At 43.7% G+C, this 26,655-nt stretch overlaps 2 protein-coding genes across 5 annotated transcripts in view; both read right to left on the bottom strand.

The window, feature by feature from the left end:
- Nucleotides 1-15,597, bottom strand: part of ttn.2 (titin, tandem duplicate 2) — a 253,726-nt gene extending 238,129 nt beyond the window's left edge. The window contains 3 exon segments of the mRNA XM_042002074.1: nucleotides 12,075-12,278; nucleotides 12,371-12,474; nucleotides 15,388-15,597. Coding sequence (XP_041858008.1) covers nucleotides 12,075-12,278; nucleotides 12,371-12,461 — 295 coding nt within the window. The 5' untranslated portion in view covers nucleotides 12,462-12,474; nucleotides 15,388-15,597.
- A 5,123-nt stretch (nucleotides 15,598-20,720) lies between these two features.
- ccdc141 (coiled-coil domain containing 141) overlaps nucleotides 20,721-26,655 on the bottom strand; it is a 70,811-nt gene continuing 64,876 nt past the window's right edge. For all 4 annotated transcript variants that reach the window (XM_042002365.1, XM_042002366.1, XM_042002369.1 and 1 more), the window contains 4 exons: nucleotides 26,178-26,436; nucleotides 25,555-25,868; nucleotides 24,009-25,451; nucleotides 20,721-21,168 (listed from right to left, as the gene is read on the bottom strand). In XM_042002365.1, the coding sequence (XP_041858299.1) occupies nucleotides 21,111-21,168; nucleotides 24,009-25,451; nucleotides 25,555-25,868; nucleotides 26,178-26,436 (2,074 nt within the window). In that variant the 3' untranslated portion in view covers nucleotides 20,721-21,110. The remainder of the gene's footprint in view (nucleotides 21,169-24,008; nucleotides 25,452-25,554; nucleotides 25,869-26,177; nucleotides 26,437-26,655) is intronic.

Raw genomic sequence — 26,655 nt, 5'->3', positions numbered from 1 at the left:
ACCCAATTTGGCAAAAAACATAGTAGATCCTTCCCAAGCTGACGACTTTTTAAGGAAAATACCTCAATCTGACAAGACCATATTCCTCCAAGCTACTGATGAAAATGAAGTACTTGAAATTGTAAAAAAATGTAAGTCAAAAAAGTCTGCTGACTGGAATGGAATGGATATGTCAGTGTTAAAAGAAATAATTGAATGTATTCTTAAACCAATCACTTATATTTTTAACCTGTCCTTAAGGTCAGGAATATTTCCAGAAGGAATGAAGGTCGCAAAAGTGATCCCTGTCTAGGCTGGAGATAAGCAGGAATTTTCGAATTATAGACCTATCTCTATATTATCACAGTTCTCTAAGATACTGGAGAAGTTATTTCATAAAAGGCTATATGATTTTGTAGAAAGGTACAACATACTAAGTGATCAACAATATGGATTCAGGCCCAAAAGGACGACAACATTAGCACTAGTGGATCTCATAGAAAAATTTCAAAATCTATAGAAGATAAACAATATGCACTTGGGGTATACCTGGATCTAACTAAAGCTTTTGATACTGTCAACCATAAATTATTGTTAAAAAAATTGTTCAAATATGGAATTAGAGGTATTGCACTCTCTTGGATAGGTCGCTTTTTGGACAATAGATCCCAATATGTCCATCTTAACGGCTCTGACTCCCAATTGCAGCCAGTGACTTGCGGGGTCCCGCAGGGGTCAGTGCTGAGTCCTCTGTTGTTTATCCTGTATGTTAATGACATCTGTTTAGTCTCAAAAAAACTTCATTTAATTCTATTTGCCGATGACACTAGTATATTTTGTTGCGGTCAGAATTTAGAAACATTGTTAGATACTGTTGAAAAAGAACTAATAGTATTAAAGAAATGGCTTGATTTCAATAAATTAACTTTAAACCTTCATAAAACCAAATTTCAAATTTTTGGAAATCGTGCCATTAACGACGATAGAAACTTAAAAATTGATGATAATGACATAGAACAAGTGAATGAAGTGAAATTTCTTGGAATAATTATACAAAATAAACTCAGTTGGAAACCTCATATAAACCATATCAAAGCTAAAATATGTAAATCTCTAGCAATAATTTCCAAAGTTAAATTGTTCTTGAACGAGAAAAATCTATATCTTCTGTACTGCGCTCTGGTTCTTCCTTATATGACCTATGGTTTAGAGGTATGGGGAAATACGTACCAGACAAACCTAAATCCTATTTGCATAATTCAAAAAAGAGCTATTAGAATTATTAACAAAGTAACATATAGAGAACATACAAATCGGCTTTTTATTCATCTAAAAGCTCTCAAATTTAAGGACCTGATTGACTTCAAAATTGCACAATTTATGTACCATATAAAGACTAATAAGATGCCTATTCACATCCAGGAACTGTTTAAAAAAAGAGAGTACGTTTACAATCTTCGAGGGAGTGAAGTGTTTAATAAACCGTATATAAGAACTAATGCAAAGAAACACTGTATTTCTGTGGCGGGGGTTAATTTATGGAATAAGTTAGAACAAGAATTAAAAGATTGTACAACAATTATCCAGTTTAAAAAAATGTTTAAAGAAAATGTTATAAAATCTTATATCGAGACAGAAGGCTGTATGTAAGCATAAAAAGACGGATGAATATTTTGAGTCAACCCTGTGGAGTGGGATAGGGGTGCTGTCTGAAATGCTATGATGTATATATTATATAAACTTGTTAGTAAGCTGAAAGCGAGACTTCGGTGATGGTAGTTGTTTATATTGTTTAAGTTAAAAATGTACTAAAGGGAGGGCATAATAAGCTGAGGCTTCAGCCTATTCCTTTTGGACTAATTAGACATTCAAATGGTAATTTGTTTCTGCTTTTCGTTAAATTCTCCGGTGGAGTTTTATTATGATTTATATTGATTGTGAAAGTGTAAACAAAATGTCTAAACATGTTCAATAAACTGAAACTGAACTGAACTGAGAACTGAACATGAGTCAGTCTCACCTGAGTCAGTTTCACCTGAGTCAGTCTCACCTGAGTCAGTTTCACCTGAGTCAGTCTCACCTGAGTCAGTCTCACCTGAGTCAGTCTCACCTGAGTCAGTCTTACATGAGTCAGTCTCACCTGAGTCTGTCTCACCTGAGTCAGTTTCACCTGAGTCAGTCTCACCTGAGTCAGTCTTACATGAGTCAGTTTCACCTGAGTCAGTCTCACCTGAGTCTGTTTCACCTGAGTCAGACTCACCTGAGGCTGTCTCACCTGAGTCTGTCTCACCTGAGTCAGTCTTACATGAGTCAGTCTCACCTGAGTCAGTCTTACATGAGTCAGTCTCACCTGAGTCAGTCTCACCTGAGTCTGTTTCACCTGAGTCAATCTCACCTGAGTCAGTCTTAAATGAGTCAGTCTTACATGAGTCAGTTTCACCTGAGACAGACTCACCTGAGTCTGTCTTACCTGAGTCAGTCTCACCTGAGTCAGTTTCAGCCAAGTCAGACTCTCACTTGAGTCAGTTTCACTTGAGTCTGTCTCACCTGAGTCAGTTTCACCTGAGTCAGTCTCACCTGAGTCTGTCTCACCTGAGTCAGTTTCACCTGAGTCAGTCTCACCTGAGTCAGTCTCACCTGAGTCAGTCTCACCTGAGTCAGTCTTACATGAGTCAGTTTCACCTGAGTCAGACTCACCTGAGTCTGTCTTACCTGAGTCTGTCTCACTTGAGTCAGTTTCACTTGAGTCAGTTTCACTTGAGTCTGTCTCACCTGAGTCAGTCTCACCTGAGTCAGTCTTACATGAGTCAGTTTCACCTGAGTCAATCTCACCTGAGTCAGTCTTACATGAGTCAGTCTTACATGAGTCAGTCTCACCTGAGTCAGTCTCACCTGAGTCAGTCTTACATGAGTCAGTTTCACCTGAGTCAGTCTCACCTGAGTCTGTCTCACCTGGTTCAGTTTCACCTGAGTCAGTTTCACCTGAGTCAGTCTCACCTGAGTCAGTCTCACCTGGTTCAGCTTCACCTGAGTCAGTTTCACCTGAGTCAGTCTCACCTGAGTCATTCTCACCTGAGTCAGTTTCACCTGAGTCAGTCTCACATGAGTCAGTCTCACATGAGTCAGTCTTACATGAGTCAGTCTTACATGAGTCAGATTCACCTGAGTCAGACTCACCTGAGTCTGTCTTACCTGAGTCAGTCTCACCTGAGTCAGTTTCACCCAAGTCAGACTCTCACTTGAGTCAGTTTCACTTGAGTCTGTCTCACCTGAGTCAGTTTCACCTGAGTCAGACTCACCTGAGTCAGTCTCACCTGAGTCAGTCTCATCTGAGTCAGTCTTACGTGAGTCAGTTTCACCTGAGTCAGACTCACCTGAGTCAGTCTCACCTGAGTCAGTCTTACATGAGTCAGTTTCACCTGAGTCTGTCTTACCTGGGTCTGTCTTACCTGAGTCTGTCTCAGCTGAGTCAGTTTCACCTGAGTCAGTCTCACCTGAGTCAGTCTTACATGAGTCAGTCTCACCTGAGTCTGTCTCACCTGAGTCAGTTTCACCTGACTCAGTCTCACCTGAGTCAGTCTTACATGAGTCAGTTTCACCTGAGTCAGACTCACCTGAGTCTGTCTTACCTGAGTCAGTCTCACCTGAGTCAGTCTTACATGAGTCAGTCTTACATGAGTCAGTTTCATCCAAGTCAGACTCTCACTTGAGTCAGTCTCACTTGAGTCTGTCTCACCTGAGTCAGTTTCACCTGAGTCAGTCTCACCTGAGTCAGTCTTACGTGAGTCAGTTTCACCTGAGTCAGACTCACCTGAGTCAGTCTCACCTGAGTCAGTCTTACATGAGTCAGTCTCACCTGAGTCTGTCTCACCTGAGTCAGTTTCACCTGAGTCAGTCTCACCTGAGTCAGTCTCACCTGAGTCAGACTCACCTGAGTCAGACTCACCTGAGTCTGTCTCACTTGAGTCAGTTTCACTTGAGTCAGTTTCACTTGAGTCTGTCTCACCTGAGTCAGTCTCACCTGAGTCAGTCTTACATGAGTCAGTTTCACCTGAGTCAGTCTCACCTGAGTCAGTCTTACATGAGTCAGTCTCACCTGAGTCAGTCTCACCTGAGTCAGCTTCACCTGAGTCAGTTTCACCTGAGTCATCTCACCTGAGTCAGTCTCACCTGAGTCATTCTCACCTGAGTCTGTCTCACCTGAGTCAGTTTCACCTGAGTCAGTCTTACATGAGTCAGTCTCACATGAGTCTGTCTCACCTGAGTCAGTCTCACCTGAGTCTGTCTCACCTGAGTCAGTCTTACATGAGTCAGTCTCACCTGAGTCAGTCTCACTTGAGTCATTCTCACCTGAGTCTGTCTCACCTGAGTAATTCTCACCTGAGTCTGTTTCACCTGAGTCAGTCTCACCTGATCGTCTCACCTTGATCCAGTCTTGACATGAGTCAGGGTTTCACATGAGGTCAGACTCACCTGAGTCTGTCTTACCTGAGTCAGTCTCACTTGAGTCAGGTTCACTTGAGTCCTGTGGGTCCTCACCTGAGTCTGTTTCACCTGAGTCAGTCTCACCTGAGTCAGTCTCACCTGAGTCAGTCTCACCTGAGTCAGCACTATATGTGGACCAGAACTGGACAAGGTAAAATTGTCAGTAATAAATGTTTAGCTTTGTATCATGTTATGGAGTGTGTTACTGTAGAAATTGAAGTTGAAAAGTCAAAAAAATGTACTAATAAGTTGTTGTATACTCGAAACCAGGATCATGTATTGAAACATTTCAAGAAAAAATGATCGATTTATATGAAGACACAAATAATAGGAAAATGTTATTTGTCTGTGGAGATTTCAACATTGACCCTGCTGAGTTTTCAAGAAACAGAATGCTGTTACAGAGTTTATCCATTCCATGTATAGTTTATGCTTGTATCCATCAATAACAAGACCAACTCGAATAACACAAACAAGTGCAACTTTGATTGACAATATATTTACTAATGTTATCGAAAATGAAATATCAAGTGGACTTCTAATCACTGACATATCTGATCATCTTCCAGTCTTCACAGTAATTAAGAGGGTAAATAAATCTCCCAAAGAAAATAAAAGCATTGAAGTGACCAGGCTTAGGACACAAGAGACAATTGATGCATTCAAAAGAGAATTGATTAAACAAAATTGGAATGACGTTTATATAGATAACGTAAATATTGCTTACGGAAAATTTCTCCACTTACTTACCACTCTCTATGATAAACACTGTCCTCTAGCCTATAAGAAGAAGAAAAATAAACTTGAGGAAAAGCCCTGGCTAACGAAGGCTATTTTAAAAGCATGTAAGAGAAAGAATAAATTATATAAAGTTTTTTTGAAAAAAAGGACAGCAGAGGCAGAGAGTGCCTATAAAACCTATAAGAATAGATTAATATGTATCATGAGAGCAAGTAAAATTAATTACTTTAGTGCTGCTCTTGAGAAAAATAGAAGTAATATTAAAAATACTTGGACTATTTTAAATAAATTAATCAAAGAAGATAATCAGAAAACCAAAACCTCAATCCAAATCCAAACTAATAATCAAATGGCTAAGCAGACTAAGGAAATAGCTAATATATGTAATGATTATTTTACTAATATAGGACCCAATTTGGCAAAAAACATAGTAGATCCTTCCCAAGCTGACGACTTTTTAAGGAAAATACCTCAATCTGACAAGACCATATTCCTCCAAGCTACTGATGAAAATGAAGTACTTGAAATTGTAAAAAAATGTAAGTCAAAAAGTCTGCTGACTGGAATGGAATGGATATGTCAGTGTTAAAAGAAATAATTGAATGTATTCTTAAACCAATCACTTATATTTTTAACCTGTCCTTAAGGTCAGGAATATTTCCAGAAGGAATGAAGGTCGCAAAAGTGATCCCTGTCTAGGCTGGAGATAAGCAGGAATTTTCGAATTATAGACCTATCTCTATATTATCACAGTTCTCTAAGATACTGGAGAAGTTATTTCATAAAAGGCTATATGATTTTGTAGAAAGGTACAACATACTAAGTGATCAACAATATGGATTCAGGCCCAAAAGGACGACAACATTAGCACTAGTGGATCTCATAGAAAAAATTTCAAAATCTATAGAAGATAAACAATATGCACTTGGGGTATACCTGGATCTAACTAAAGCTTTTGATACTGTCAACCATAAATTATTGTTAAAAAAATTGTTCAAATATGGAATTAGAGGTATTGCACTCTCTTGGATAGGTCGCTTTTTGGACAATAGATCCCAATATGTCCATCTTAACGGCTCTGACTCCCAATTGCAGCCAGTGACTTGCGGGGTCCCGCAGGGGTCAGTGCTGAGTCCTCTGTTGTTTATCCTGTATGTTAATGACATCTGTTTAGTCTCAAAAAACTTCATTTAATTCTATTTGCCGATGACACTAGTATATTTTGTTGCGGTCAGAATTTAGAAACATTGTTAGATACTGTTGAAAAAGAACTAATAGTATTAAAGAAATGGCTTGATTTCAATAAATTAACTTTAAACCTTCATAAACCAAATTTCAAATTTTTGGAAATCGTGCCATTAACGACGATAGAAACTTAAAAATTGATGATAATGACATAGAACAAGTGAATGAAGTGAAATTTCTTGGAATAATTATACAAAATAAACTCAGTTGGAAACCTCATATAAACCATATCAAAGCTAAAATATGTAAATCTCTAGCAATAATTTCCAAAGTTAAATTGTTCTTGAACGAGAAAAATCTATATCTTCTGTACTGCGCTCTGGTTCTTCCTTATATGACCTATGGTTTAGAGGTATGGGGAAATACGTACCAGACAAACCTAAATCCTATTTGCATAATTCAAAAAAGAGCTATTAGAATTATTAACAAAGTAACATATAGAGAACATACAAATCGGCTTTTTATTCATCTAAAAGCTCTCAAATTTAAGGACCTGATTGACTTCAAAATTGCACAATTTATGTACCATATAAAGACTAATAAGATGCCTATTCACATCCAGGAACTGTTTAAAAAAAGAGAGTACGTTTACAATCTTCGAGGGAGTGAAGTGTTTAATAAACCGTATATAAGAACTAATGCAAAGAAACACTGTATTTCTGTGGCGGGGGTTAATTTATGGAATAAGTTAGAACAAGAATTAAAAGATTGTACAACAATTATCCAGTTTAAAAAAATGTTTAAAGAAAATGTTATAAAATCTTATATCGAGACAGAAGGCTGTATGTAAGCATAAAAAGACGGATGAATATTTTGAGTCAACCCTGTGGAGTGGGATAGGGGTGCTGTCTGAAATGCTATGATGTATATATTATATAAACTTGTTAGTAAGCTGAAAGCGAGACTTCGGTGATGGTAGTTGTTTATATTGTTTAAGTTAAAAATGTACTAAAGGGAGGGCATAATAAGCTGAGGCTTCAGCCTATTCCTTTTGGACTAATTAGACATTCAAATGGTAATTTGTTTCTGCTTTTCGTTAAATTCTCCGGTGGAGTTTTATTATGATTTATATTGATTGTGAAAGTGTAAACAAAATGTCTAAACATGTTCAATAAACTGAAACTGAACTGAACTGAGAACTGAACATGAGTCAGTCTCACCTGAGTCAGTTTCACCTGAGTCAGTCTCACCTGAGTCAGTTTCACCTGAGTCAGTCTCACCTGAGTCAGTCTTACATGAGTCAGTTTCACCTGAGTCAGTCTCACCTGAGTCAGTCTCACCTGAGTCAGTCTTACATGAGTCAGTCTCACCTGAGTCTGTCTCACCTGAGTCAGTTTCACCTGAGTCAGTCTCACCTGAGTCAGTCTTACATGAGTCAGTTTCACCTGAGTCAGTCTCACCTGAGTCTGTTTCACCTGAGTCAGACTCACCTGAGGCTGTCTCACCTGAGTCTGTCTCACCTGAGTCAGTCTTACATGAGTCAGTCTCACCTGAGTCAGTCTTACATGAGTCAGTCTCACCTGAGTCAGTCTCACCTGAGTCTGTTTCACCTGAGTCAATCTCACCTGAGTCAGTCTTACATGAGTCAGTCTTACATGAGTCAGTTTCACCTGAGACAGACTCACCTGAGTCTGTCTTACCTGAGTCAGTCTCACCTGAGTCAGTTTCAGCCAAGTCAGACTCTCACTTGAGTCAGTTTCACTTGAGTCTGTCTCACCTGAGTCAGTTTCACCTGAGTCAGTCTCACCTGAGTCTGTCTCACCTGAGTCAGTTTCACCTGAGTCAGTCTCACCTGAGTCAGTCTCACCTGAGTCAGTCTCACCTGAGTCAGTCTTACATGAGTCAGTTTCACCTGAGTCAGACTCACCTGAGTCTGTCTTACCTGAGTCTGTCTCACTTGAGTCAGTTTCACTTGAGTCAGTTTCACTTGAGTCTGTCTCACCTGAGTCAGTCTCACCTGAGTCAGTCTTACATGAGTCAGTTTCACCTGAGTCAATCTCACCTGAGTCAGTCTTACATGAGTCAGTCTTACATGAGTCAGTCTCACCTGAGTCAGTCTCACCTGAGTCAGTCTTACATGAGTCAGTTTCACCTGAGTCAGTCTCACCTGAGTCTGTCTCACCTGGTTCAGTTTCACCTGAGTCAGTTTCACCTGAGTCAGTCTCACCTGAGTCAGTCTCACCTGGTTCAGCTTCACCTGAGTCAGTTTCACCTGAGTCAGTCTCACCTGAGTCATTCTCACCTGAGTCAGTTTCACCTGAGTCAGTCTCACATGAGTCAGTCTCACATGAGTCAGTCTTACATGAGTCAGTCTTACATGAGTCAGATTCACCTGAGTCAGACTCACCTGAGTCTGTCTTACCTGAGTCAGTCTCACCTGAGTCAGTTTCACCCAAGTCAGACTCTCACTTGAGTCAGTTTCACTTGAGTCTGTCTCACCTGAGTCAGTTTCACCTGAGTCAGACTCACCTGAGTCAGTCTCACCTGAGTCAGTCTCATCTGAGTCAGTCTTACGTGAGTCAGTTTCACCTGAGTCAGACTCACCTGAGTCAGTCTCACCTGAGTCAGTCTTACATGAGTCAGTTTCACCTGAGTCTGTCTTACCTGGGTCTGTCTTACCTGAGTCTGTCTCAGCTGAGTCAGTTTCACCTGAGTCAGTCTCACCTGAGTCAGTCTTACATGAGTCAGTCTCACCTGAGTCTGTCTCACCTGAGTCAGTTTCACCTGACTCAGTCTCACCTGAGTCAGTCTTACATGAGTCAGTTTCACCTGAGTCAGACTCACCTGAGTCTGTCTTACCTGAGTCAGTCTCACCTGAGTCAGTCTTACATGAGTCAGTCTTACATGAGTCAGTTTCATCCAAGTCAGACTCTCACTTGAGTCAGTCTCACTTGAGTCTGTCTCACCTGAGTCAGTTTCACCTGAGTCAGTCTCACCTGAGTCAGTCTTACGTGAGTCAGTTTCACCTGAGTCAGACTCACCTGAGTCAGTCTCACCTGAGTCAGTCTTACATGAGTCAGTCTCACCTGAGTCTGTCTCACCTGAGTCAGTTTCACCTGAGTCAGTCTCACCTGAGTCAGTCTCACCTGAGTCAGACTCACCTGAGTCAGACTCACCTGAGTCTGTCTCACTTGAGTCAGTTTCACTTGAGTCAGTTTCACTTGAGTCTGTCTCACCTGAGTCAGTCTCACCTGAGTCAGTCTTACATGAGTCAGTTTCACCTGAGTCAGTCTCACCTGAGTCAGTCTTACATGAGTCAGTCTCACCTGAGTCAGTCTCACCTGAGTCAGCTTCACCTGAGTCAGTTTCACCTGAGTCATCTCACCTGAGTCAGTCTCACCTGAGTCATTCTCACCTGAGTCTGTCTCACCTGAGTCAGTTTCACCTGAGTCAGTCTTACATGAGTCAGTCTCACATGAGTCTGTCTCACCTGAGTCAGTCTCACCTGAGTCTGTCTCACCTGAGTCAGTCTTACATGAGTCAGTCTCACCTGAGTCAGTCTCACTTGAGTCATTCTCACCTGAGTCTGTCTCACCTGAGTAATTCTCACCTGAGTCTGTTTCACCTGAGTCAGTTTCACCTGAGTCTGTCTCACTTGAGTCTGTCACACCTGAGTCAGTTTCACCTGAGTCTGTCTCACCTGAGTCAGTCTCACCTGAGTCAGTCTGACATGAGTCAGTCTCACCTGAGTCTGTCTCACCTGAGTCAGTTTCACCTGAGTCTGTCTCACCTGAGTCAGTCTCACCTGAGTTAGTCTTACATGAGTCAGTCTCACCTGAGTCTGTCTCACCTGAGTCAGTTTCACCTGAGTCAGTCTCACCTGAGTCAGTCTTACATGAGTCAGTTTCACCTGAGTCAGTCTCACCTGAGTCTGTTTCACCTGAGTCAGACTCACCTGAGTCTGTCTTACCTGAGTCAGTCTCACCTGAGTCTGTCTCACCTGAGTCAGTCTTACATGAGTCAGTCTTACATGAGTCAGTTTCACCTGAGTCAGACTCACCTGAGTCAGTCTCACCTGAGTCAGTCTCACCTGAGTCAGTCTCACCTGAGTCAGTTTCACCCAAGTCAGACTCTCACTTGAGTCAGTTTCACTTGAGTCTGTCTCACCTGAGTCAGTTTCACCTGAGTCAGTCTCACCTGAGTCAGTCTTACATGAGTCAGTCTCACCTGAGTCAGTCTTACGTGAGTCAGTTTCACCTGAGTCAGTCTCACCTGAGTCAGTCTTACATGAGTCAGTCTCACCTGAGTCAGTTTCACCTGAGTCAGTCTCACCTGAGTCAGTCTCACCTGAGTCAGTCTCACCTGAGTCAGACTCACCTGAGTCAGACTCACCTGAGTCTGTCTCACTTGAGTCAGTTTCACTTGAGTCAGTTTCACTTGAGTCTGTCTCACCTGAGTCAGTCTCACCTGAGTCAGTCTTACCTGAGTCAGTTTCACCTGAGTCAGTCTCACCTGAGTCAGTCTTACATGAGTCTGTCTCACCTGAGTCTGTCTCACCTGAGTCAGTTTCACCTGAGTCAGTCTCACCTGAGTCAGTCTTACATGAGTCAGTTTCACCTGAGTCAGTCTCACCTGAGTCTGTCTCACCTGAGTCAGCTTCACCTGAGTCAGTTTCACCTGAGTCAGTCTCACCTGAGTCAGTCTCACCTGAGTCATTCTCACCTGAGTCTGTCTCACCTGAGTCAGTTTCACCTGAGTCAGTCTTACATGAGTCAGTCTCACATGAGTCTGTCTCACCTGAGTCAGTCTCACCTGAGTCTGTCTCACCTGAGTCAGTCTTACATGAGTCAGTCTCACCTGAGTCAGTCTCACCTGAGTCATTCTCACCTGAGTCTGTCTCACCTGAGTAATTCTCACCTGAGTCTGTTTCACCTGAGTCAGTTTCACCTGAGTCTGTCTCACTTGAGTCTGTCACACCTGAGTCAGTTTCACCTGAGTCTGTCTCACCTGAGTCAGTCTCACCTGAGTCAGTCTGACATGAGTCAGTCTCACCTGAGTCTGTCTCACCTGAGTCAGTTTCACCTGAGTCTGTCTCACCTGAGTCAGTCTCACCTGAGTTAGTCTTACATGAGTCAGTCTCACCTGAGTCTGTCTCACCTGAGTCAGTTTCACCTGAGTCAGTCTCACCTGAGTCAGTCTTACATGAGTCAGTTTCACCTGAGTCAGTCTCACCTGAGTCTGTTTCACCTGAGTCAGACTCACCTGAGTCTGTCTTACCTGAGTCAGTCTCACCTGAGTCTGTCTCACCTGAGTCAGTCTTCCATGAGTCAGTCTTACATGAGTCAGTTTCACCTGAGTCAGACTCACCTGAGTCAGTCTCACCTGAGTCAGTCTCACCTGAGTCAGTCTCACCTGAGTCAGTTTCACCCATGTCAGACTCTCACCTGAGTCAGTCTCACCTGAGTCAGTCTTACATGAGTCAGTTTCACCTGAGTCAGACTCACCTGAGTCAGTCTCACCTGAGTCAGTCTTACATGAGTCAGTTTCACCTGAGTCTGTCTTACCTGAGTCTGTGTCACCTGACTCAGTTTCACCTGAGTCAGTTTCACCTGAGTCTGTTTCACCTGAGTCAGTCTCACCTGAGTCAGACTCACCTGAGTCAGTCTCACCTGAGTCAGTCTCACCTGTGACGAGGAGCTCAGCGGTGCTCGTGGCTTGTCCAGCACCGTTGGTGGCTCTGACAGAAAAGCGTCCGCTGTGTGCGGCGGTCACAGCGGGGATCATCAGAACAGCGCGGCCGTCGCTGAACGAGATCTGAACGCCGGGCAGAGCGGCGGCAGAAAGAACCTGGCCATCACGGAACCAGCTCACCTCAGGAACTGGAGAACCTGAGGAGGACAGGGGAACGAGTCAGAGAACCCACACAGACTGAGATCCTCCTGCTGAAAAGATCTGTAGGAACAGCCTCCTTCCTTCTTACCACTGACTTGAGCCTGGAACGTCGCAGCACTACCCTCCAGTGCCACGACGCTCTGCAGCGGCTGCGTGAACGTCGGCGCCTGTGTGGACATGACGGTCGGCACCCTGAAATGACAACATGACACAGTCAACAACATGGACGTCATTACAAACAACGAGAATTTCTGGATGTTTATCTGCAGTAACCAACAACAAACACCAGGAGGAAGCTGGAAAACACAAAGACCCAAATAACTCAAAAGGAGTAAACAAACCGTTTACCGGAAGTTTCTGATGACTTGGATAAAACCAAAATGTTCCCAAACATTAAAAAGTTAAACCAAAGCCTGAAACTAGACTTCTGATCATCTTCTTCCTTTATTTATTGGTTAGTCTGAGTCAGATCAGCTGATTGGCTTCACGGCAATGTCTAAAATAAGGATGAATCACCAGAAAATGTTTTTACACTCTGGAACGTTCCCATTCCTTCTCCCAAAGCTTCCGAGACACTCCAGCATTGAGGAGATCAGGTGAGTTTCAGGTGTGATTGGTCCCGTTCTCCCTGCAGACCCGTCCTCAGGTGTCCAACAGTACAGGGACCTGGTTGTTCTGACCACAGTCCAGGTCACCGCTGTGATGGTCCATCCCAGATGCCTCCGAGTCCAGAGAAGTCGACGCCACCTCCGTCCAGGTGGGGCTTCATGTTTTCTATGTAAACATTTCCACGGCAGGAGGAGAACTTCTTCTATGTTTTCTTTTCGACTTCACGGATGAGAGTTTGTCTGAAGAGGTTCAGATGCTCAGGATTACCACACACATGAGGAAATGTACACGTATGTACAGTTAAAAGAACTTCCAGATGTGGAAAAGCTGCTCTGATCATCATGTCGAATGTTGGATTGTTCTGGAATTAAATGTTTGCTGGTTTATAGATCCACGCTGGGCTGGAATAAATATGTGAATATGCCAAATATGAAATAAATAGAAATAAAATAAAATGAGGAAATATGAATAAAAAATGTGAAGTCTTATGTTCTCCAGACATTTCAGGTTGTAAATATTTTTTCTAAAAGGGTCATTAAATGTAAACATGTGGATAACACTCTTCTACGTCTTTGTACTTAAACATTATTTTCAGGTTAATAAGCTGGAATTGTACTGGTTTGGCCCACTGGAGACCAGATTGCTCTGGAACCTGGACTTGGATGAGGTGGACTCTCCTACTCTAGAGGGAGAAATATGGAAATCCTTCAGTCTTCCTTTGGGAAACGGTCCCATGGATCCAAAAGCAGAACTTTCTGTCCATCAGAGTTGGCTGACGGGTGAAGACCTCTGGTATCTTCAGCTGTTCTCTCCAAACAAACTGTTTATCCTTCTCTGTATTCCAACACTCAGACATCCAGACCGGACTCCAGTATGTGTGACATGTGAGGACCCAGAGTGGCCCGTCGGACCCCCAGCGTGCCTCTGGGGCCTCAGACATCCTCAGATCTGGCAGCTGACCCGCTGACAGCAACACTCTGAGCTATTTTGAGATCCCTGTCCCTGGAGGGGCTCCAGGATCTGTCAGGTCTAGCAGATAACCCTCTAGCTGATCCAGCACAGGGTTCAGAGCAGATCAGAACACCTGTTAGAGCTGGAAGACCTGGTCCTGGTCCTGGTGTAAATCTTTACATGATTTAGTTTGTTCCTGTTTGAGTTTTTTGCGTTTCCGGGGGACGACCAGTTTGATGGAGACCCGTCGAGTCCAAATCAGTGATGTCAGAAACAAACACGGATCTGATTGGATATGACTCTTTGGGCCACATGGATTCAGTTTCTAGGTGGTTCCTGGTCCAGTCTGGCACTGATTGGCCTGATTCGGCCTGCCATGGACCTGTTTGGCTCTGGTTCCTGTAGAACGGCTTCGAATGTAGTTTTTTAGGTTCTGACTGGATCTGGTTGATGGCCTGTGGCTCTGTTTATGTCTGCAGGTTCCGGATGAGAGCCTTCAGAACCGGTCCTGTTCATGGGCTTTGACTTGTTCTGGTCGATCCTGGACAGCCTGGGCCCAGATTCTGGTTTTAGTGAAATAATCATAAAGGATTCTAACGGATCTCTGTTGGCCCGTACTGGACCTGCACAGGTCTGACTCAGATCCATCCGGACCAGTCTGGCCTTTAAAGGCATAGATCCACTGTGACTGGTCCCGGTGTCTCTGAGCCGCCACCAGGTCCAGGTTCTGGTTCAGATCAGCTGAATATTTTCACCAGTTTCAGGTCAGAAAAGTAAAATGTTCTTTTGATTTTCATCTTCATTTAATTCAAATCTTATTTTTAAACTTTCAGCATCCAGAACCAGCTGGAGGAGAACCGGTTTAATCCGGATTAAATAAATCCAGTTTGTGAATGAATGGAAACTGTGAGCTGGAAAAGTTGCAGAAATCTGAACCAAACTGGGTTTCACGTTAAACTTCAGGGGGGTAACGAGGGATAAGAACCCTCCTCACAGCTGTTTGGTTCTGATCCGGGTCCCTGCAGACCCGGTTCCTTCCTCCACTGAAGAAAAACTTTACAAGCTAAAGTGTAAAAGTTTGGGGTCAGAAGCTGCATCTTGTCGGGGCCTCGTGACACGAAGGGAGGATGTTTAAACCGGTCATCGGATCAGAACTAAAAATAATGGACCCAGCTGCTCTCCGTGGTGCTGCTGCTGTCAATCATCCCACAGAGTTCGGGTGGGGGTGGGGGTTAGCTAAATCTGGTCACAGACTATAAATAGCGCCCCCCCCCCTCCTGACCCCACCACACCTTGGTTTGATTGACAGCCACCATGTGGGCCACATATCTGGAGAAGTGATAGCCCCGCTGCTGCTGATTCCCTTAAAAAGCCATCAGCGGCCGGCCGACGGGACGCTCTCAGCAGCTATTCTGGGACGCTGCTCTCACCTTCAGCAGGAAGCCTCCAGTCTGAGCTGCTCTGAAAAGTCTCTAAAACATGAACGGAAACTTCGCTGCCTCCATCAGCCACAACACCACAGATAAAACTTCACACTTCACTTACTTGTCTGCACAAGGATGCCTGAGGAGCCCAGAGCAGGGCTATCTGCAGGAAAAGGAAAATCTTTATCCAGAAACGAGTCAGAAATCCAGATGAGACCAGCTGAGCCGCGTAGGAACCCTTCAGTAAAAAACAAAACTACAGGCCGGCGCCGTGTAGTTCTGTTTTTCCTCCTGACAGCAGTCCCTCCAGCCGAGGCGTCCAGGCCGGGAACGCTGACTCTGCTCAGAGCAGCCGGCCAGACGCAGGGGGTCTTTATACTGCTGTGACATCACACAGGGCGGGGCCTGTGATTGGTCAGTGAAAAAGCAGAGCAGCAAGGCATCGTGGGAGAACAGGCAGACACTTTTATACAACCTGTCAGCTGCTGCAGTCAAGTCAGATTATTCTTCAGGGCCGACTCACAGTGATCAGACAGGAGTGTGTTCAGTCAGAGGCTGCTTCAGCTTCAGTCTTGTTCACGCAGGAGGAGAATCTGAAGGTTTCCTTCCTTCATCGACACAGGTGGAGATGTACCGTGTTGGTCAGAAACAGAAAACATCACAAGGAACTCTGACACAAACACATATATGTATAACTTCTCTTAAAAAGTTGGAACAGGAGCAACAACAGCCACTGCTGCTGGGTGAGAGGCTGTGGGGGATGGGTGTCCACCCCTCCATGGTCTCCTGGATTCCTGACTACCTGTCAGGCCACAGTAGGTCCATCTGGGCAGCATCCTGTCTGACGAGGTGGTTCTCAGGGGACTGTGCTGTCTCCTTTCCTCTCCACCTTCTACACCAGTGATCCTCAGGCCAACACTGAGTCCTATCGCCTTCAGAAAGTCTCTGATGGCTCAGCTGTTGTTGGGTGTCTAGGAGGAGGATGGAGCGCTAGTGGACCGGTTTGTAGAGTGGACTGGCAGGAACCACCTCCATCTGAATGTCACCAAGACCAGAGAGATGGACATAGACATTCGGAGGAAGAGGACTCCTCTACCTCCACTGAAGATCAAGGGGCAGGAGGTGGAGGTTGCTGAGACCTAGAAGTACCTGGGAGGGACCATGGACCCCAGACTGGACTGGAGATCCAGCACAGAAGCTGTGTACCAGAAGGGGTTGAGCAGGCTCTGCTTCCTGAGACGGCTCAGATCCTTCAGTGTTGGAGATGTTTTACCAGCCTGTCGTCTCCAGGGAGCTTCTCTTTGCTGCTGTGTGCTGGGAAGCAGCTGCACCAGCAGCCTGAACAACCTTAGAAAGAAGGCTGGAACTGGTGGAGAGGAGGCTCAGAACAACCTGGTTTCCATCACGGAGAACCCGACCTTCCTCTCCACCTCACTGGTCAGCCAGCGGAGCTCCTTCTCTACCAGTCTGAGACGCTCCGATGCAGGAACCCTGTCCATCACTGGTCAATAAGTCAGACACCAGGCTCCACCTGCTGCTTCTATCCACCACTTTTATTCTACTTTTTACATTCTAGTTGGTTTAAACTATATTTAAACGTATATCCTTCCATATTCTATTCTTCTGACCGATTCTCTCCTGCTCTTTTGATGTGTAAATGTTGTACACAGATTTGTATATTTTGTTTATTATCCGTTTTATAGATATCTATGTTTGCTGCTTTATTTTGCAAGATGATGGCAGAGTCCTGGATCCCTGCACATATTTCCCAGAATGCAACATGTCCAGACCAGCGCCATTTAATAAGAGTTATGACCGTCCCTGAACTCACCGACACACGAGTGGTTCATGAAGCCCTCTCAGCGCCGTCAGTTGATTCAACGGGTTCTGGCAGAAAACATCAATTAATGTGCATCGATTACTTCGCTTCACTGAAGCAGAAGAGAAAAAACTGTTTTACATTTTCTAGAGGAGCAAGACTGTAAACACATCACTGAATACATTCACAGGTTATATTTACTGATTAAAAATAAATATTAGTTATTGCAATACCAGTAATGTGTATCTGTATTATGACTTTATCCACAACGCATAACACTGTTCGAGGTGTAACAGCCATTTTAAAGCTGTTTATCTCTACATGCTAGCGTGGGAATGCGACACCTCGTCCTCCTGCAGCGTCCAGACGAAAGCGTCCTGTTTGAGCTTACCTTCAGCTCTAGACTCTTAACAAAGTCCGTATTATTACCGTCTGTTCCCAGGATTTATATCTATCGTCCCAAACACTCCTGCTGTGGAAGATGTGCTTCAGTCTGTCTGGTGTCAGATGGAAAATGAGCTGAATGGTAGAGCTTAAAAAATTATTTTAAAGAACTTTTAAATGACTTGAAGGACAATAAAGCTTGCAGATCCTTTGAGTGACAACTTGGGGTTAATGGTGTGTTCGATTTGTACTCAGAAGTCGGATTTTCTAAGTTCCCAGTCAGAAATACAAAGCGAATCCCCCTTGAAGTCGGATATCCAACTCAGCAAGTCAGGGTAAAGTCACCAACACCAGTAAAGATGGCTGTCCGACAACTCTGCCGCGTTTCCATCAGTCTGCCCCGGATCAGCTGTGGCTGCATCAGCAGGTGGGAGGAAAGCGCTTCGGGTGCCTTGAAAAGAGCTATATAAATCTGATCCATTATTATTACAGAGTATAAAGTCACTAAAGAAGAGGTTTTTTTATCTCACTGAGATGATGTCCAGGTTTAACAAAACTAAATACCAGCCAATCACAAACAGCAAACTAACTAAAAGAAATCTGTAACAGAAGCTAAAAAAAAAAGTCAAATAAATAAAAATGAACATGCATTAGCTTAGGTAAACAAATGGCCTACCTGTATACAGGTTAATAAATAATACTGAATAATGTGACCATATGAAAGACTAGACTGGAAAGCAGCATGGCTTCATGGTTTTCTTCTAAAGGAAAAAAACTGGTAATATTCAGGCTTTCATTCTTTAACCTTCACTAAATCCAAACAATGAAATAAGCGTTTACACCTCCGCTAGAGCCTCGATATCTGACAACGTGGAGGATCAGAGCCTGACATGAACATGACTCAGCAATTCTTTCTTTGATTTACTGGCGCGCTGTCGCGCGTAGCTACCTTCTTCTCACAGTAGCATATCTACCCCCAATCAGCTACTGGTCTGGTTAATACCAGCCCGGACCGGTAACTGAACTCACCTGTGGTGGAAACTGAGAAGAAGAGTTTGATCTCATTGTAGGTGCGAGCTAATTTCGGCGCGAACGCAGCGAGAGGATGACCAATGTCCCGGATGTATGTTAGCAGTTCAGAGGCTAACAGCGAGCTTGTTTTGGCTTGTACTGCGTCCTAGTTAATACTTCTTACCTATCCATCCGTACCTATTCTTACCTTCCGCATCTTCACTCCAACTGCTGCTCTTCTTCCACACCTGACTAATGGTTTTTTCTGTTTTGTTTGTTTGTTTTTTAAGGTTTGTTCTCTGAAACCTTCCCTCCCGTTTATAAAACCGTTCCGCTTCGGTAAAGGTGCTAGCTAACAACCGTAGCTAAGATGATAGAAAAGATAAATACAACCTGAAAAAGAAAAGAAAAACAACTTTCACATGTTCATTTACACATTTTTACACCTTTAATTTAAATAAAACAAGATCAAATATTTTATATATATATCTATATATATATATATATATAGATATATATATATATATATATGGCGTGTGCTTGCCAATTTGATCAATTATTATTAGTCATTAATTTAAGCAATGACCAATTTTATATTAGATGATAATTCTCTTTAATTTAATACTAAAAGTTAACCGGTTCCATAATTTAGTGAGTAAAAAATGCTAAATAAATTATGTTTTGAGAACAGTCTCTGTTCTCACAACTTCTGCTCTTGGATATTTTTTACGTCACACAGTCACATATTTACCCCAGGAAAAAAAGTGGAAAAACAGGTAAAACAAGCAGTCAATTATGTATTTTACCAGCAGGTGTTATTTTGGGTGATGATGCTGGAGGATTTTTATCACTGCTCCACCAACACTCGCACTTCAATGATAAAAGGAAAAAGCTGTTTTTATCCAGATCATCAGTTTTATCAGTTTCTTCATCAATGTTTAGAGGATTTTAGCCTCGAACCTCCTCTTCCATGGGGGATATGTATCTCTATCTTTGGTTGATAGCCAAACACTGCTGCTGAGGTGTAGATCAGCTCATTGGTTTCAGTGATGGTCATTGTAGGAATCGTTCTCAAGGCTGCATTAACATCTTCCAGGAGACTTTCCGATGGTGCTCCACTCAGCCTCTGTAATTGGCGATGGAGTTGCCTGATGTTCATTTTTGCCATGATCTTATCTCTTAGGTCAGTCGCTGCCTCGCTCAGCGTGATTGTGCTTACTGGGGCTTTGTACCCAATCTCTGGATGGGGAGTTGTTGTTAACTCCCCCTGACCTGGGGTCCTGGCTCCCCCTTGCCGTAGCATCTGTGTTGTACCTCGTCAATCTCAAGCTGTGATAGCAGCTGCCGTCTGTGGATGTTGGAACGTTGAGCTACTAGATGTTTGGAAGTCAGTGTTGATTGTGGGTTTCGAAGATTCCATATTTCCCACATTCTCTGGTGGAGCATCCCAACAGAGCCTTGTTCTCGCCTCTTGTAGCCCACTTCTCGCCAGGGTGCTCTGGTTGCAGCACCTGATGCAGTTCTTTTTGACCGGGCGACGTCTGAATCAGCAGTAGCACGTTGGTAATTGCCCCGGCCGGGATGTGAACCCGGGTCTCTTACGTAAGCCACTGACCTACCCAGCTGCTAATATATATATATATATATATACAATCAATCCAGCTTTTTTCATAAACCCACTCATTTAGAGGATCCATATAAAATAAATGAAGGGGTTTATGAAAAACGCTGGATTGATTCCTGCCTTCGTGGACTCACATAATTTACCTGAAATGAGTGTAATAAAGCCACAAACAGGGAGAAAAGGCTGAGTTCCTCAGATCCCAGAGCTCAGCAGGTCTGATGGAGGGATGGATTCTGCCCAGAACCCAGACCTCTACATTACTGAAGCAGTGTGAAATCATCTGGTCAGTGGACAAAATAAAAGGCAGAAACATCCAAACACGAGTTTAAGAAAGTCCTTCAAGGATCCTGGAGAACTGTTCTTGAAGACGACTGAAAGGAATGATAGAAAGCTTCTCTAACAGGGTTCAGACTGGGATGAATGATAAAAACTTTTCCATTAAGGTCCTTAGAACTGGACCGACTCTGAATCTGAAGCTGTTTAACTTGAAATTTAGAAAAAAATTACCATTAAAACTGGTTTAATCCTGCAGACCTTTATGGCCCTGTTTCAGTTTCAGCTGGACTAAAATGTCCTGTTGGGTGATTTAAATGATTCAGGACATCAAATATGATTTTATTCAGCAAAGATGTTCTACTAAATTAAGCCAGGTCAGACTTTACTGGGTTACAGTTTGAGCAACACAAACATTAAAATCAAGCTACAGTATACATCAGTAGATATCATGACAATAAATTAATCTTAGAAGCAGAGATGGTGGAGAACATGAAGAACGTGTTGGTTCTCAGAGTATGATCAGGTAGATCAGCCACAGCAGGACACACAGAGTCCCGAACCAGGTGTACCAGTCCACAATGATGATGTCCAACACTTCAGCCACCAGCCACTTTTCATCGCAGCTGCTGGTACCTGCTGCCTGCTCCAAGTCCTGACCGCCGGTGGCTCGGGCCTCGTTCAGACCCCCGTCTGACTTCGCCCCCTCCGGGAGGAACAGGAAGTGCTTCCCCTATTCGCAGGGCAGCGCCTGGCCAGGATCACTGGCTGACACCTCTCCATCTTTCCACCTGGATGATGATGATGAGAGCAGATCAGACAGCACACAGCCTCAGTCTGAGCTCCTGATCACATGACCAGATGTCTCATGAAGATGAGGAATTAAATTCACAGATTATAATCTTACAGTCACACAAACAAACCCGTCACCATCTAATTTCTGAAGTTCTAAAACTATAAAAAACTGTGACGTTAAACTTCCCATGTGAGACGTTTTTAAATGTGTTTGTGGGCGTGTCCTTCACGGATTAGGCCGTCAGGATTAATCAAAGCTTCTCCAACCATCAACCAATCAGCCTGTCTGACTGTATGTTGCTGACATTTTGGAGTTTTGTGCAAAACAAGGAGACTTCATCTGAATATGCCAGCAAACACGTGAAGCAACAAATTGTGGCTCGATACTGACTCACTGATTATCAGATTGTATATTCAGGGATGTGATTCTGTTACTTCTGGTTTTCTATATTCATTTTTCTTTTCTGGCTCAACCCAACGGGGCTGAAATCATTATTAATGGTAAAGCCTTCCTTACACAAGATGAAATCTCATTTTCTCTACAGTCGGTGTTGCAGCAGGTAGTAATAATCTGATATGAGGTACACAAGCTGGTTTAGTTTGGTCCGGACCAGGAAAAATGTATTGGGCCACTAAGGCTTCGTTTCCACTATGGGGTCCAGCTCGGGATGGTCGGTACGCATTTCCACAGGCAAAAACTAAGTCTGGAGTCCCAATCTAACTTATCCAAACTTGACACAGTAGCAATGCTTACATGAACAATCTGATCAGAGATTCCAGCTGACATGTTTACATGGACAATACACAAAGTGATCAGTTAGTTGTGTGTTTACGTGATGGAAAGATTTAATACCATCAAAACAACTTTGATGTGCAATGTGGACTAACGCAGAGGAAGACATGATCAAATGTCTGCATGAACTGTTGTTTCGAGCCTTTTGACCATCGACACTCAATAATCCTGAACTTTTTTCCAAAGAAAATGTATCCTCCACAAACACGTTCTGTCCTGGTCCTATTTTTCAGGTCTTCCTAAAATTCATCATGTCACCTAACCCCCGTCTGACTCAAACATGAGCAGAAACAACATCCACCACAGAAAGCATCAGAAAAAGTGTCGTCAAGGTTATTTTATCCTGTTTATCTGATTGTGAAAATGTTGAAGCCTCCCGCCTCCTGATAGGTTAGAAAATTCATTCTGATTGAGGCCAATCACATCAGTTTATATGATGCATTTTTATTCCGATTAGATATTCGATTGGATCAAAAGTGCTCCATGTAAATGCAGCTAGCCCAATCCTCTGATTGGTGGAAAGAATTATCACTTCCTGTGTGACTCAGCAATAAGATCAAAGCAGGAACAACTCCATGTCTAAATATACGCTGGATTTATTGTTGTTTAAAGCCACATGTCAAGAAGAAAGAAGACAACCTGCTGGATGTCCACCATCCCCCTCCTTTGGTTCTGGGTCCCGTTCTTCATTATAATTCAAAGAAGGCATCATGTCGCTACGATGTCATGCTATTACACAGCTGTCTATCATTATCTATCATTATCTGGCTGATTCCCCGCCTACCAGGTAAAACCGGTCAAATACTCCACGAGAAGTGAGAGCTCAAGGCCCCGAGAACAAAATGGCATCATTTGAAAAAACTTAATTTAAAATGCTCTTCTCTTGGGGCTCTGAGAAGCATTGTGTGATTGGTCGGACATTTGAGGTGGGCGTGGTTAACATGGAAAAGTGTGAAGTAGAAAGTTGTGGTAAAACTTCCGCATTTCTGCTGATGCGAGGTTTAACTGACAGCTTTAATAAACAGCTGGTCGAGGTGGTGAGAAAGTACAAAAGTGAAGATGAATAAAGACAAGGACACCGCTGCATGCTCAACCAAGTATGAGATCACTGGGTCACATTAAAACATAGACATCCCCGCAGTAATCCCTGCCCCATTGCGACGAAACGTCTCGTGGAGCATGAATTGACCGGACTAATACAAACTTTTTTCTTCTTCTTGTGGCCTTGAGAACAAGAACAAAGTATATAACAAGCTTAAGGGTACAATTACTGTTGAAATGTAACAGAGACCAGGGTTTACTGAACCAAACCATCCCATTCTGAGCCAGACCCCTTGGTAGAAGTCAGTTCATTCCAAAATCCAAAAACTGGTTATTCATTTCATTACTAGCAGATGAGCTGGATGCTGTCTTAGATGCTGAAGAACCTATAACCTTTTGTTGGAGAGCTTCCTGACAAACCTTCACAGCAGGGCTATGCACCTCATTCTAACAAGGGCTGCAGTTCTGCAAGTTTTAAATTTCCCTGCTAAAACACACCTGACCCAAATAAAATGGATCCAACAGGAACTATGAAGTTCTGCACAATGACTCATTAATTAAGTCAGGTGTGTTGGAGCAGAAAAACATTAAAAACTGGCAGGACTGCAGCCCTTGTGGGACTGAGCTGAATAGCCCTGTTCTACAGCGTTACGTTATGGGAGTCCAGAAATAAAACAACATGGTGAAAGTAAAGGCCGGGGAACTTTATATGTCCTGCTTCCTGAGCGATCAGGTGATTACTCTGAACTCAGTGTTAGTTGTCAGGTTAATTTGAACTGTTAACCAGCAGGGTTAAGTGTTAAGTCAAGTTAATGTGGTTTGCCATCTTTTGTTACACACAGTCGTGTGCATGACATGAAGATAAGGGAGAGGAACAAGTCAGTGGTCTTGATGGCAGTGTGAATATGATCTTAATGCAAGTGTAAAAGATGTGTTGTGTTGTGTGGTTAATAAACTCATGATGTTTGTGTGTTACTGTGGAGATGGTTGTATGCTACCCACCACGTGAGCATTGGCTCTGGGTGTCCCATCACCTCCACCTCGAGGGTCACTGGAGAGCCCTCCATGACGGTGGCTTGAGACAGGGGCCTGGTGAAGTAGGGAGGGCCAGGTCTAGAGGCTTTTCCCTGGGGAAGAGACTCTGTCTGGGTCAGGTGAGGAGGAAGAAGGGGAGGCCCCTGGATCTGAGGCGTAAGCCTGATCTCCTCGCGGATGGCCATGGGCAGACAAATGTCAGGGTCTTGATGTGGAGTTAGTAGATGAGGTGGAGAAGAAGGGGGTGTGACATGCAGGTTAGCCTGCTGAGACAAAGCTTGGGTCTGAGCCTCAGTCTGAGGCTGGGTGAGGATGCTGGGACTCATGCCTGTGCCATGCACACACTGTTGGACATGGGTGGAGGTCTGAGACTCATGGAGGGAGCGGACTGTCTGGAGACTCTGCTTGTTGCTGAATTGGATGTTGTTGATGGTGTTTATCTGTAGAGGACCATGGGTGCGCCCATCAGGTGGATCAACGGTACCCTGGTTGAAGGACTTTTCTGGCTGAGAGCTGCAGTAGGCAGTCTGCTGGGTGGAAGGAGTGGTTCCTGTTAGGCTATTGCCTCTGGATGTGGCTGCCAAGGCTGCTTCCTTCCTGCTTACAGAGGAAGGTACATCTTGATTTAGGGCACTTATCAAACCTGTGATAGACTGTGAAATCTTGAGTTCGTCAGGGGGTTTTGTATTGGTTTGGGGGGTAGTAAAAAGCTGGAGTTGGTCAGTTTCCAATGGATGGGTAATGTATTTATGCAAAACAGGATCAGGGAGGTTGGATCTTGCAGCAAACCATTTGGTCTTAAGGACTGGTTCAACCTGAAGCTGGGTTCTTATCAGGGATGAGGGTTTTTCTTCAGCTGAAATGTTGCTGTGTTGTGATACAGCACAATGACTTTCAGAAAAGGACTGGAAGTAAATGTTCTGCTGGGTCACTGAACTGGTGCTGGTCCTGGACAGATCTTCTGTTTGAGGTGTAGTTTGTCTTGATCTTTGGATTGGATTCATATCCTGGTGGAGCCGACTCTCTGAGTCATGTAGAGATTCTGTTAAACTGGTGTCCCAAATGACAGTTTGACAATGATGGTCATGAGGACTACATTTGTGCAGCACAGTACCTCTTGCAGGCTCAGGACAGCAGGACTGACTCAGATCTGAAGCCTGGGGAGTAGGGACATTATCACTTATCACTTGGGTGATAGGTGAAGAGCTCCTCTTCTTAGGGACATAGTCATCTTTGAAAAACCCATCCATGCTTCTGCTCTCTGGAGGAAGGGAGAGGTCAGCACTCTGTTGGTAATTATCTGTGATGGTCTTCCTGTTCTTCAGGATGGTGCACAAGGTGCTGGTGAAGAGTCTTGGAGCGGGAACTGTCAGTGGGCTCTGGACAAGGGAAGTGGACTCTGTTCTGAACCTGTGTAATATAACAGAAGCAAAATCTTACATTTGGAAGGTGATTAATGAAATTCTCCTTAAACCAAGGAATCAGTACCAAAGTTGCCTGTACTCATACAGACCTTGAGCTGCTGTGAAGACTGATGGAAGACGTTGGACAACCGTCTCTCTGGCTAGGCTCTACCAGCTGTGGGACAGCACCAGTTCCAGCCTGTTCTGACTGAGTGAGGCACTGGTGGCAGTACTGGCTGATGTGGATACTATGGGAACTAAAACAGAAGCTCTCTTCCACATCTGACTGGAACATGTTGGACTCAGGTGTCTCTGCCAGTGGTGGCAGGGAAATATCATCAGGTGATACACAGTCGTATTCATCATTGGACAGAGAATCCTCCATCATCACTTCCTGTTGTATCTCTGCCGCTGCTGATGCATCCTGGGTAAAAATGACCTGGTGAATTCCTACTGCTTGTATTTATTATTTGTTTGGTCCAAACCACATTTGGAGGTGGTTTGAAATGTGATTTTTCACTGATGTCAAATCTGATCATTGAGGGAATCAGCTCTAAAGATCTGATCTACGGTCTGAATGAAAATGCTTTACGTAATCTCTGACATGTAGCTGAGGATCTTATTAGATAGTGAAGTATCATCAGCATAGAGTTGAAGATGGATGGTGTGCTTTTGGAAGATGTGGTCTAGAAGCAACATGTGGGTTGGAAAGAAAAGATTAAAATGTTCCTACCTGTGATAGTGCCGTGGTTAATCCACAGCAAGTTGACACCATCTCTTGCAGAGTTTCTTGGATCTCCTTCTTCTGAAACTCCTCTTGTATGTCAGAAAATGATGGACCAATGAGAGGAGGGTATTTGGCCTGAGACTTGGTTACGACAGGCTGTGAATGGCTGTGAATAATGTTCACCTGTCGGTTGGCCTCCATGGGGGAGGAGGAGATGCTGAAGGAGGCACTGTAGGAGGATGTGAACCTCTTACTGTTTGACTGTCTGAGGATGAAGAAGAAATGATCATGTGAACCATCATTAGTTTGCTAACTAACTGATGTTAATATTCACCTTAGATCTTATGACTTTTTAATGGTTGACCAGGAGAACTTCTGGCAGTCTATATGTTGGTGGTGATTCCTCAGGTTTTACCTGGCTGGTCTACTACTTGGACAACAACTGCAACTATTAGACCAATCAAAGATTTTCTATAAGACTAAC

The sequence above is a fragment of the Melanotaenia boesemani genome, chromosome 12 (genome assembly GCF_017639745.1).
Source record: "Melanotaenia boesemani isolate fMelBoe1 chromosome 12, fMelBoe1.pri, whole genome shotgun sequence".
Classification (NCBI taxonomy): domain Eukaryota; kingdom Metazoa; phylum Chordata; class Actinopteri; order Atheriniformes; family Melanotaeniidae; genus Melanotaenia; species Melanotaenia boesemani.
This window is presented reverse-complemented; position numbering and strand designations above follow the sequence as displayed.